Source organism: Netta rufina, assembly GCF_964035555.1.
Source record: "Netta rufina genome assembly, chromosome: 2".
In the NCBI taxonomy this organism is placed as follows: domain Eukaryota; kingdom Metazoa; phylum Chordata; class Aves; order Anseriformes; family Anatidae; genus Netta; species Netta rufina.
In genome coordinates, this window is record NC_140124.1 from 136,336,816 (window position 1) to 136,350,407 (window position 13,592).

The following is a 13,592-nucleotide window of genomic DNA, read 5'->3' on the forward strand; positions in this document are numbered from 1 at the left end:
GGCATCATTGAGGAATGTTTAATTCTTAGCAGAACTGCAGTTCTTGTTCTACACAATCCAGATGATATAAATAAATAAACCATGAAATGTTCAGAGAAGACAAATCACCAGTCCATCAAAATGCCTGATAAATTAGTTCAGCAGACTGGACTACAGGCATGTTCAATGAATCATCATCACCGAGAGTAAATAAATTCAGATTAAGAAAAACTTGATTGAATCATGCTGAAGTTTGGCACTTAACAAAATAGATCAGTCTGAAGTCTTGCATTAGGAACACATAATCTCTTAAGATTTATGAGTGTTATTGCACACCACATATGTTTCTAGGTTACTGTTTGCTGTGTTGAGAACTGGATGCTCTGAGCATTTGCCTGCTATTACACATCTTAAACTCCAAGAAACTGTTCTCCTTGCTCTCCTCTTTGGGGTACAGAACGAACTTTTACAGTAGTAAACTTCCTGATTGCTTCCTTTCCCCCAGTCAAATTCCCAGTCTCTCCCAGACAATTTTTGGTTCCATCTGATTATTTAATGCTGTTTGCTAACAAATCTGCAGCGTGTTGCCACATAGCCAAAATGTGAATGGACTGCAAGCTGAACTCAGTCACTTTGGTTCAGCCAGTGGAAAGAATCCTCAGCTTTTTTAATCCAGTGACACAATCCCCAGACACTGGTCATTTCATTAATCTTTTTTTGGTAGCTGTATATTAGGAACAACACATGTCCATGGAAATCTTCTAAACCACGAATCAAGACAAGAAATGTCCACTTTTTTATCAATAATTACTTTTGTTTAATGTTTATGTTATGGCAATATCCAGAGGTCACAATCGGGGTGGAAATCCAGATGTGCTGACTGCTGTGGAGATGGGAAGGTAAAGCCCTTTACAAAGCAAATTTAAAAATCATAAACACTTACAAATCTGATGGTAAGTTTTTCTTTGGTGTAATAGCATACAAACCTCAAATATCTTTGCATTTAAGGTTTTCATTGTGCTGCAGATATTGGCTGGGGATAGAGTTAGTATTATCAGCCTTATTATACGTACCAAGAGGTATAATATGCAGTTTGAGTTCCAGACTAACACTGTGGGGGACTCTCCTCTTAGCCTTGGATAACAATCATATTTTACAGAATGCTTGAAAGAGGAAACTGGGATTTACAGCTAGCATTAGGGATTGTGGGTTGACATTGTCAGAAGTTGATATTTATAACCTGAGTGTTATCACACAGGCAACAAAGCCTCATGTCTTTATCCAAGTAACCAGGTGCATTTTCATCTGGAAATACTGATCTTCCCCATACCCTCCAACTCACATTTTAGTGAAGGAAGTGACAGAGTCTTTGGAGGGCCCAAAACTGCATTCCAAGAGGATGCAGGATAACATGGTAGAATTTTAAGTATGTTCAGTGCAAATCAAAGTGTGATCAGCGTAAGCAACCTCTAAAGCTACAGAAATAAACAAAAACTCATAAATACTAATTTTGTACCAAAGCCCTGTCCTAAAGACTAATTAATATTGATGGATACCATAAACATTGCAGATACACACATACAAATATACACAGATGCATACACACTAATAATATTTGTCGTATTATGACCCGCTTCTGAAATGAGTTTCTTCTGAAATACAAAAGTAATATTCACCAAAGCAAACATTTCCTTGGTTACCCTGATGCTCCAGCCCATTTGTAGGGCAGACAGGACCGCTGTACAAAGCAGCCTCTTCTGCAGGCTGCAGGATATGGCTCAGTCAGATGTTCTCTGTCTACTGACATGATCTGTGTGATGCTCAGTTAACACTTTAAATCAACTCCAACAACACTGAGAGCTACCCTAACTACCCTGCTACTGAGTACTAACCCTACTACCATGCCTTGGCTGGCTGAGGTACATCTAAGCAAATATTTTGTCCAAGGAACTGCAGAGAAACAATCTGCAGAGCATGAATCTATGACAAGTTCTCTGTGGAAAATGTGGCCCAAGGTGGGACACGCAAAAGGAAGCATGGCTAGTGTGTGCACTTGGCAGGGGGACCAGGGAAAAGTGAAGGGAAGAACAAGGAGCAAACTGGAAGGGAAGAAGAACCCCTGTAAGAGTGGAACAAGTACTGCTGCATCTCAAACAGCTCTCATTCCCAGACACAGCAGCAATTCATCTGCTCTACTTGGGGCAGATTGTGTGAGTCACAAATAGGATTTCACAGCCAGCAGCAAACTTGTGAGCCATAAAACCCACTCCCTACAATTACAAAGCGACCACCTCACAGTGATGTTGTAAGGCCTGATCAACTTATATTTATATAGCACTTGGAGATCCTCAGATGAAAGTCGCTATAAAAAGCTAAGGATTTTTCATAGTGTTCATAGACCACCTGCTCAGACCAGAAGCATTCACTTTTAACATTGCTTGAGCCAGCTACCAATCTGATATCTCCACGGGAATTTCCTAAAACAGATGTGGCTGTCACATTTAATCTCTCTTTTACTAGGAACTCTGAGAAAAAGGAACTCCTGGAAAAGGAAATAAAACAAATCGCATTAAAACTGATGGTGAGAAGAAGCCCCGTAATTCTGTTCCCACAGCTCATGGATTCTCCATCTGTACCTTTCAGAAAGCTGCCATTAGTGACTAACTCCACTAGCTCCACAAATTAGACCTGACCTAGATTCACTGAAGTCTTTGTTCAGCAGCTGGTTAGTGTAATGTTCTGACTGCAGCAAAGTTCAGAATTGCTCTACAAAGCAGTGGTTTGAAAAGAAAAACAAATAAAATGGAATTCATGTTTCCCTGCGCTCACAACACGCTAGCCCCACTCGACTTTATACCAAATGTATGTCAGTGAGCTGAGTGGTGAGGTTTAAATGACTGCAGTATTCTCATAACTCCATAGCATGCTCTTGAAAAAAAAAAAAATACTGCATTATTTCCTCTTACTCCTTATTATAGAAATAACAAACTCCAGGAGACCAAAGAAAAGCATGGTTCTGAAAACCAGAGGTGGTTATAATTAAGCATATCGTTAAGTGCTTTGTTGAATTAAGGTTAAAAAATCTGAAGTTTAAAATCATGTTAGCAAAGGATAAAACAGTTCAGAGGGTTTTTTAAAATCTGATCTGAACCATATGAAACTTTTCTGAGCATGGATCTGGACTGGCATCCCTTCAAAATAAGGTTTCCCATGATGTTTTGGACTTTCTGCATTGTGTGTAGAAACTGAGCACAGATGTCCCGACATGTTTCAGAGACTTTAAAACCTTTTGTTTCACGATAACAGTGGGAAACATTAATTAGAATCTTATTTAGTGATCCAGTTTGGTGGTGTTTTTGTTTTGTTTTCTTTTTGAATTGGCTTGCTCTTATTTTAAATATAATCCAAAAATATCAAAATGAATCCAAAGGAAATAGCTTCTTGATCCTTCATCCACTAGTGAGAGATTTCTTAAATATTCTTTGGGATATTTGGAGAGATAGAAGAATGTGCAAACTCCCAATCACACCCTCAGATGGGCAAGTCAAACCTTTAGGATAAATGACAGCCCAAACTGCATTTGAGATACATTTCAGGAAAGGCACTACTGTGGTAGAGTTACAGGGGGTGAATCAGAGATGGACCACTGCTGCAAACAGTTCAGTATCATTATTGAAGGGGCAGGGGGTGCTGTCCCATTCGATATGGTCACATAAGCTTTAAGCAGGCTATGGAAAAGTTTTTAAATTCTGTTTGCTGTGTAGGCAGTTATTAGAAAGTAAATGTTTGAAGTTGACTCTGTTTTCCACTAAGCAGATTTTTTTAATAGTCTGTAGCAATCGCAATATGGCTCTGTGTGTCACGAAATATTTCTCTTTCTGCTTTAGTCTGTTACTAAAAGAGGAGCAATCGCTGAAGGCAATACCATTAGAGAAACATATCTTGTTGGCTGAGCACAATGGTTACTTATCTCCTAGACAGTGCCCTTCCAGGCTGTGTGCTACAGACAGCTCAGGGAGAGAGAGATTTGTCTTAAATTGCCAGCTGGCAAATTTTGCACGTGGTGGTTTATGAGGCAGTGGTGAATGGTCCACAGGACAGAAACTGGGAGAGAGTATTCACAGCAGCTGTCCTGGGAAGCTTCAGGAAGCTGGCATGCATGACGAGCCTTTCACTCACTCCCTTTTGGCAAGGCTGGGCAGTGAGGATGTACATGTCCCTTTCTTGTCAGGCAGTTATTTCTTTAGTCACTCAAGGCCCTTCACCTTCTTCACTGTCAGGATGATTTTGGAGGCTACCTTTGCTCTTCTCTTGGTGGAGCAGCTGGTGCAACCTAAATAGAGACTGAAGAACTGTGAACTCCAGAGGCCATGATGTGCCAGCTCAATTCCTTTCAAGGAATATGAAGATAAAGCAAAGTCTCTGATTCTGGGTAGCTTCATAAAGAGCAGACAATGATGGGGTTTCATACTGAATAAGCTGAGAGCCATGCGCAGGAGACAGGAACCAGCAGCTTCTGATTCTGTGCTGAGATGGACAAAGGTTAGAGGTAGAAGTGCAGGAGCCTCTGATGGTCCTCTGTGATCAGAGCTGGGTCCCAACACTTGTTATCTCCCAAAAATCTTTCTACCCAAATCTCTATGACCTCAACCACAGAGGCATCCAAGGGCCTAGGTGAGCATTCTCTCAAGGCAGCATTTGGTCTTTCCTTCTTTCCTAGGAAACAGAATTGACCTAAAAGAGCCCATCTGACACCACACAAAATGGGCAGCTCTTCTACTGTGTCTGTCTTGAGATAACTCCTCCTGTTCATGGGAATTAATGATGCTACAGAGGACAGAAAGCATTTGTCTTTGGGGCTATACAGTGGATAATGTAATGGGCCACTTAAGGCACTCAGAAGGAAACAGTGCCTCAGTCCAGGAACATTGCACCCCTATCTGCCTTGCTCCATCCATATGGGGCAGAAATTACGGGCTGCTCACAATCGTTTACCTTCTTTGTTCCCAAAATTGCAGCTTTCAGGTGGCACCTAGTCAAAATAAAAACACAACGTGAGTCACTGACAGGAAATAACAGTGCAGGGGAATGCAGATTTTGCCAGGTTTTATGTGGCAGATTAAAGAGTAGCTCTGGAACTTCCAGCAGGCAGAGGTTAGGGAGCATCAGGCCGTTGGGGTAGCTAGTGAGGGATCATGGTGGCAACCCAGGTGTGGCACATGTATTTTCTGCTCTCCCTCTGCAGAAACACTTTTGCAACGTGCAGGGAATGTCACTCGTGTGCCTGCTTTCCACTTCCTATCATAGAACGGAGTCATACCATAGAACGGCTTGGGTTGGAAGGGACCTTAAAATCCATTTAGTTCCAGCCCCCTGCCATGGGCAGGGACACCTCCCACCAGCCCAGGTTGCCCAAAGCCCCATCCAGCCTGGCCTTGAGCACCTCCAGGGATGGGGCATCCACAGCTTCTCTGGGCCGCCTGTGCCAGGGCCTCACCACCCTCTGAGTGAAAAGTTTCCTCCTAACATCTAATCTAAATCTTGGACTTCTTCCAGTGCAACATCTTAAATCTAAACCTGCAGTCCTGAAAACCCTTTTTCCCTGTTGCTTATTGCTACTGGAAATGGTTTGCAGTTCCAAAGTACAACCATGTCTCTCCTTTAACATAGAATACCTACGGTACAGATACCTACACCTGAGCTAGGCATTGGTTATATATACACTCACAACTGGTGTGGCTCATTCAGAGCAGCTCAATAAAATGAAAAAACTTGGTGCTGAGGATATTATGTGCAAGCCATAGATGAATCAGGGTTTAGTTGGAGTAGCTCTAGGTTAGTCTTGTGGACTGAATATTCATTTGTTTTGGACTGCATTAGACATACTCCTGCAGCTTAGCTTTCGGGACATTTTTATCCAAAAGGAGTACAGTTCTCAGCCTCAGTGTAAACCAAATCACAGCACTGGCGCCAATCAGGAGGATGACTTCAAAAGCACAGCCCTAATCCCAAGCAGAATGCTCACGTAAACATACCCACTGCAGATCCTCTAATATTTTTCAGTCGGGTTTGTAGGCTTGGTTCATTCAACCCATCTCAGACTCTGGTTTTCAGTAGTGGACAAAAAGCTGAAATTCCACAGTCTGTACTAAGTGGAAGCCAGAGATCCTTTCTTGCCTTGCACACCATGACTCTGGAGTATGGTGATTTCCCCAAGGAAGACAGCGCTGCCTGCCCACAGGGCTTGCAAAGGTAAATATTATCAAGTGTCCCTTGTAGTCAAGCATCAGGTGCTGCAGGCACAGCGGTGACTAAGCAGGTCAAGTCTCAACAAAAGGCAGGGGACAGCAGAGTCATCACAGCAAACCTTCATTGCTCATGCAGTCTGATCACCACAAATGATCAGGATTTGCCACTGTAGAGCCACTGTCAGGCAAAATGAAATGCAGGCTGTGTGGTTCATTTCCTTCGGCAGCCAGATGGCCTTTCTGTGGTCCACAGGAGTTTCACTTTGTCACATCAGAGGTTTGTTTTCAGACATCACTGCCACTGCCTTGTGAACTTCGAGCTTAGTAATGCATTTGACTCACCTCCCTCCCCAGCTTTATACTGCAAATGCCACAACAGCTCGCAGAAAGCCTTTGCCTCCCAAGGAAAGCAGGACTGCCTGTCAGGACACTTACATAATGAGCAGGTTCATGAGCAAATGGCACTGCACTTCTGCCCAGGGTTACAGGAGGGAGGTTTGACATCGTTCTTCCAAGAACAGCTGAAAGATCTTACAGATGGGCTAGACTTGCCTTCTTTAAAACTTCAGTTCAAAAAAGCTGGCCACAGATCATCAGCAGCTAAAAGTTATGAGATTGGCCACCTTGCTGACATGAGAGGGTAAGAGCAAGGCGGATTTGGACCAAACCCTCCTCTTCATACCTCCTGTCAGATGGGGGCTCTGCCAATTCTGGCTGTACTCACATCATCTGTGTAAGCATCCAGAGAGGGATGAAATTCTTTAAATCCCTCATCAACTTATTCATTCTTTTTGACTTGGCAATATTCTGTAACACTCCTTTTCCAGTATTTAAATGAGCATTATGTGCAAAAATATATACGTAAATAAATATTTATAAATATATTTACCAGTTGGCCACAGTCAATGGTTGAGGTAGGAGGAATGATGTCAAGAAAAGATTTTAGCTTTGCTCCCAGCTGTCTGTACGGCTTTGAAAAGAAAATCAGATTGTGTCTATTGATCTTTAATACATCAAGACTCCAGGATTTTCCAATCTATCTGGTGCAAAAGGAACTGGTCAGCAAGAACGTAAGTTTCAGTCTGGTTCCAGGACCGAAGGGGGATGATCTTCCAGTAAATCTTAATTTCAGACTTCCCACCTCCAGCCTAATAGATGTTTGTGGCCTTACGTCCAAAGTGAATCTATCCACCAGCCAGTGGAAGTGCTGATTAAAACACTGACTTAGGTCCAATATCTTCATTTAGATCCTATTCAATATTTAATTAAGGCTGCAGAAGGAGCCGTTTCACTTCTTCCAAAGCTGACAAGGCACCCAGGTTATCAGTGCCACACGCCCCTGTCAGCATTAAACTCCCTGCAGGGTAGTGCAGGTGTGGGGCTGCCAACAGGGCCGGACGGGGACATGGGCAACGTGTCCAGGTGGCAGCTTCTTACCCCCAGTTTGTTGCCAGCATGGCAATAATTCCCCATTTTGTCACAGTTTGGGTAACTACAAGTCCAAGGCAGGGCATATAGCCATAGGAAGCATGCCACAGGTGTCCCAGCCAGGCACCAGCACCTTCACGCCTTCACATAGCGCTGGCATTTTTCTCATGTTCCTTAAATAACATGGTACCATGTGTATCAATAAAACAGACCCCGTCCCTCTCACATGGTCTCAAACAGCTTATGCCAAGTCAAAGCCATTTTTTGTATTTATTTGATTTATTACTAGTCCTTCCTGAACATCACTCTTTTCCGATACATCACTAGCTCATCTTCAGAAAAAAAATGACATATCTGCTTCCTTTTGACGTACCAACATAGATCATTTGCCTTAGATTCCACCAATGTGAGCGTGTCTGCAGTGATTTGTCCTGTTCTTAGGGCTGGAAAAGGCAAAAGCACTGTGTCAGCGATAGCGGGTGGCTGTGGAGCAGAGTGCATGCCTTGCAGGAACGTTCAGATCAATTTTGGATTACTACCTTGGGTGCTAACAGCATCTTAGCCTTATTATGAAAATGCTCCGGCTGAGCCAATTAGCCCTAATTACAGGAGCGGCTATATTAGCCTTGGAGGAGTTGTAGCCTTACACAGTGATATTACTTTGCTGTTTAAGTTATTTCCAGCATCTCTGCATGAACTTCGCTGTGCCATTTAATGAGAAAATACAGAAATATCCCAGGTTAGAAATGGAGAGTGACCGGTGACTTTTCCAGGGAAAGGATAAGAACAGAGGTGGATAAATGCACTTCCTGAAATGAGTATGAGGCTGCCTACATATATATATATTTAATTTTTTTTGTAGCCAAGTAGCTTGAAAGGAGAGGACACTGCAAAAGCTTGAAAATCCTTTAAGCATATCTCCACTCAATTTCTTCTAAAGCAGCATTAGGGGGCAAAAAATCTAATTTAAAACTAAGAAAGAAAGTAATGAAAAATACATCTTTTTCAAATTCAATATGTTTCAAGCCCCGCGAGATATCTAGGATAGTGCAGAGCTGGTGAAAAGACGTTGCTTGAATGCACTGTCAGCAGTAGCTCACTATTCCTTGCAACATCACTAAGGAACATGAGTTATTTTTGTTCTAATGGTGAGTGGGAAACTGAAGCAGAGAAGTTCTGTGATTTAGCCGAGCCCTGGGGAGCAACGGGGGGACATCCAGCTCAGAAAGCCCAATGTGGTGGTTCCCAGCCCTGCGTCCTGCCATCCCTGCCCCTGGGCATTAAGAGCCGGTATAATCAGTGCTTCCCCAGTGATGGGTTAATCAGCCCTGAGACGAGGAGGCTGTCACACACGGACTTAACTGTGCAGCTGATGGGAAGCAGGAGAGGTTCGTGAAATGCCACCGGGCATGCGGTGAAGCCTGCTGGGACCCAGAGCCCAGCCCTGGGGCATCTACAGCAAAAGGAGGGACACCCAGGAGAGAGGGGGGTCAGCAGGACAGCCTCCATCCCAGGGACCCACCAGCAGGAGAGCCAAACATCAGCCAGCAGAAGGCAAGCAGGGGCAGTGCCTGCAAGAAGCAGCATCCCTGGGGGGCTGAGGGTGCTGTGGCCCTGTGGGAGTGTCCCCTGAGGCATGAGTCTCCAGCCACATACAGTGTCAGTGGGACATGGTGGGGTGCTGATGGCACCCCATGTAGGAGGTCCGAGCAGGCTCTGGAGAGGCAACTGATGGTAGTTGCCATCAGTGACCATCACTGACCTGTCCCACCCCATATGTTTGAAGTTAATTGGGCTCTTACAGGGCTGTGCTTTAATACCAGGGGGTGTCTTGCGAGTGGGGCTCAAGGGAATGGCCTCATATTGTGCCAGGGGAGGTTCAGGGTGGAAATGAGGAGACATTTCTGTCAGAAGGAGCAGTGAGGTGTTGGGACGGGTTGCCCAGGGAGGTGGTGGAGTCCCCGTCCCTGGGGGTGCTCAAGGAGAGGTTGGACGTGGTGCTTGGGGACACGGTTCAGTGGTGACACTGGTGTTAGGGTGATGGTTGCACCAAGTGACCTCGGAGATGTCCCCAGCCTCAATGACCGATCCCAATGCCTCCTGGGGCTGAGCTCCAACCCCAGCCACAGGCAGTGGGCGGCGGCCAGGGGCGGCGAGGCACACCCGTACCCCAAGGCATTGGGTGTGTGTGTGTGTGTGTAGGGACGGGGGTGGGGGGGGAGGCTGCAGAAGACCTCCCCCCGTCCCCACAGCCGGCCAGGCAGCCTCACAGCCACCCCCCGCCCAGGGGCGGCTGCGCCATGCCGCCCCTCCCCAGGCGGTGAGGTCGGAGCGGCGGGGAAGAAGGGAGGAGAGGGCGGCCCCCGCGGGGGGTCGTCGCCATGACGAGAGGCAGCGCCGCCGCCGCCGCTGTCCCTTCAGCACCGCGGCGGGAGGAGGAGGCGGCGATGGCGGGACGCGGGCGGGGGCCGTCAGGGCGCCGCGGCCGCTGAGGGAGCACGGTAGGGAGGGAGCCCCCATAATGGGGTTAATGGGGGCGGTGGGGACCGGGGGGGGAAGGAGAGGTGCGGGGGGTGAGGAGGGAGAGGGAGGTGTGGGGGGAAAGGGGGTGGTAGGGGAAAGGGGCTGCGGGAGAGCGGGGCGCGGAGACAAAGGGGGAGCCCCGGGGGGCTTCGGTGGGAGAGGGAAGGGGAAGGGGAGGGAAGGGGGAGAGGGGGGGAAAGGGAAGGGGAAGGAGAGGGAGGAAAAAAAGGGAAATGCAAGGGGAGAAAGAGAGGGATGAATGAGAGAGAGATGGGGGGAGATGGAAGGAAGAGATGAAAGAAAAAGAGAAGGAGATGGAAGACAGATGAAAGAGGAGGAAAGAAGGAAGGAAGGAAAGAAAGATGGAGATGAAAGGAGAGGAAAAAGATAAAGATGAGAGGGAAGAAAGAAAAAGATGAAAGAAAGAAAGAGAAAGAAAAAATGAAAGAAAGGAATGAAATGGAAGGAAAGAAAGGAAGGAATGAAGGAAGGAAGGAAGGAAGGAAGGAAGGAAGGAAGGAAGGAAGGAAGGAAGGAAGGAAGGAAGGAAGGAAGGAAGGAAGGAAGGAAGGAAGGAAGGAAGGAAGGAAGGAAGGAAGGAAGGGAGGGAAAGAGAAAGAGAGAAAGAGAAAGAAAGAAAGAAAGAAAGAAAGAAAGAAAGAAAGAAAGAAAGAAAGAAAGAAAGAAAGAAAGAAAGAAAGAAAGAGAGAAAGAAAAGAATAAGAGAGAAAGAAAGAAAGAAAATAGGAGAGAAAGAAAAGAATAAGAGAGAAAGAAAGAAAGAAAATAGGAGAGAAAGAAAGGAAGAATAGAAGAGAAAGTCAATGGGTGAACATGCTGTAGATTTGCCCATTCTGCTGATTTTTTTGTGCAATTGTATCCTAGGTTTTTACTCCCTGTACCCCCCTGGAAGGAGCTCACTATGACAGGGCAGAGTCTGAAGGCTTTATCTGAGGCAAATTTCGAAGACAATGAGATCAGCATCAACGTTGGAGGCTTTAAGAAAAAGATGAGATCCAACACATTGCTAAGGTTCCCCGAGACCAGACTGGGCAAACTGCTGAGCTGCCACTCGAAGGAGTCGATACTGGAGCTCTGCGACGACTATGATGACACCAAGAACGAATTTTATTTTGACAGGAACCCTGAGCTCTTCCCTTACGTGTTACACTTTTATAACACTGGCAAGCTCCATGTGATGGGTGAACTCTGTGTGTTTTCTTTCAGCCAGGAGATTGAATACTGGGGAATCAATGAATTCTTTATAGACTCATGCTGCAGTTACAGCTACCATGGGAGGAAAATGGAGCCAGACCAAGAGAAATGGGAGGAACAAAGTGACCAGGAAAGTACCACATCGTCTTTTGATGAGATCTTGGCATTCTACAATGATGCCTCAAAGTTTGACAAACAACCCTTTGGAAACATCAGGAGGCAGCTCTGGCTGGCTTTGGATAACCCTGGCTACTCAGTCTTAAGCCGAATCTTCAGTGTCCTTTCAATAGTGGTGGTGCTGGGCTCCATCGTGACCATGTGCCTGAACAGCCTCCCAGACTTTCAGATTGTTGACAGCAACGGGACCCCCGAGGAGGACCCTCGCTTTGAAATCGTGGAACACTTTGGTATTGCATGGTTCACTTTTGAACTGGTGGCGAGATTTGCAGTAGCTCCTGACTTTTTAAAATTTTTCAAGCATGCCCTGAATTTGATTGACCTAATGTCTATCCTACCATTTTATATTACCTTAATTGTCAACTTGGTGGTGGAAAGTAGTCCGACCTTGGCAAATTTAGGCAGGGTTGCACAAGTCCTGAGACTCATGAGGATCTTTCGCATCTTAAAGCTTGCTAGACACTCAACAGGTCTCAGGTCCCTTGGAGCCACCCTGAAATATAGCTACAGAGAGGTAGGGCTTCTTTTACTTTACCTCTCTGTTGGCATCTCCATTTTCTCAGTCGTGGCTTACACCATTGAAAAAGAAGAGAACGAGGGGTTAGCCACCATCCCTGCTTGCTGGTGGTGGGCTACGGTTAGCATGACCACGGTTGGCTACGGGGATGTTGTGCCAGGGAGCACTGCTGGCAAGTTGACGGCATCTGCATGCATCCTAGCCGGCATCCTAGTGGTAGTGCTTCCCATTACACTGATCTTCAATAAATTCTCCCACTTCTACAGGCGTCAGAAGCAGTTAGAGAGTGCCATGAGAAGCTGTGATTTTGGTGATGGCATGAAAGAAGTTCCATCGGTCAATTTAAGGGACTACTATGCTTATAAAGTTAAATCCCTTATGGCCAGTCTTACCAATATGAGCAGGAGTACCCCCAGTGAGCTGAGCCTGAACGATTCACTGCATTAGTGTACAAGTTTGACAGCAGTTTGCATGAGAGCTATCAAGAGCTATGTTTATGAATGTTTTCCTATTTGTCCTTTTTTTTTTTTTTTCCCTAGAGGGTAATGTTGCTGACACTGCACTAACTTTGCACTTGAGAAACTAAAGAAATTTATATTACAAGTTGACAGTTTGCACATCCTCATCCTGTTGCATCGGTACTGAATGCTGACCTTTTCATACAAGTGTTACCACTGCCATGGCATTAGTGCTAGCAGTATAGTGATGATTTGCTACTTTGTGCACTTCCTCATTTGAGCAGAGAAATGAGCGTAACCGAGTGGAATAAAAATTCTCAGCTGTGAAACTAGGGATGAACAGATCACCTATCACCTATACTGGTATCTGTACTAGTTCAAGACCATCACGAGGCAAGTGCAGGACTTCTGATACATTTTATAACCATTTTTAAAGAATCACCTGTGAATCACTGACATGGGAACACTTTTCCCCTTCTTTCTGACTGGTAATTCTGCTCGTCACGTGTCTGAACACACCTCTGAGCTTCACATTTCAGTGGAAGTTTGCTTATTCTTTAGCACACGTGTTAAAAACTGGGTGTTCTTGTTTTGAAATGCTGTGTACAGTAGTACTTTTTAGAAGCTCCTCAGCATAGACCTACCTCTGTTTCCAACATTAGGTCAACACCAAGCCCTCTGGAGAAGCCCAACCCTCATATTCAGATAGCTGCATATTCAAAGACTTCCTCAAGTGACTGTAGGTGCGGAGGGGCATGAAGACATCTCAGGTTTCTCGTTTCAGAGGGCATGTGCTCACCACTTGGTTCCAGTGAAATGCTCTGCATTTCAGCCCATCAAAATGGTTCTGAGATTAGCCACACAAAAACGTGGGTTTTCAACAATTAGGAGCTCCAGTGGAAAATCTGGATTTGTTTAATGAAGAGAAATATTCCCACATGAACAGTACAGGCAGCATTTTAGGAACTGACATTCATATACTGCAAAAAGACTAATTATAAAGTTGCCATATGTGATGCCGAGATACAAAATCTAATTTTATCAGGA

General features: G+C 45.2%; 1 protein-coding gene across 1 annotated transcript; it reads left to right on the top strand.

The window, feature by feature from the left end:
• Positions 1 to 11,088: 11,088 nt before the first annotated feature.
• Positions 11,089 to 12,534, top strand: KCNS2 (potassium voltage-gated channel modifier subfamily S member 2; the record flags this gene model as incomplete). The annotated part of the gene is made up of 1 exon (XM_084306791.1): positions 11,089 to 12,534. Exon 1 carries the CDS (start codon positions 11,101 to 11,103, stop codon positions 12,532 to 12,534), a length of 1,434 nt encoding a protein of 477 aa, XP_084162917.1. The 5' UTR covers positions 11,089 to 11,100.
• Positions 12,535 to 13,592: the final 1,058 nt, after the last annotated feature.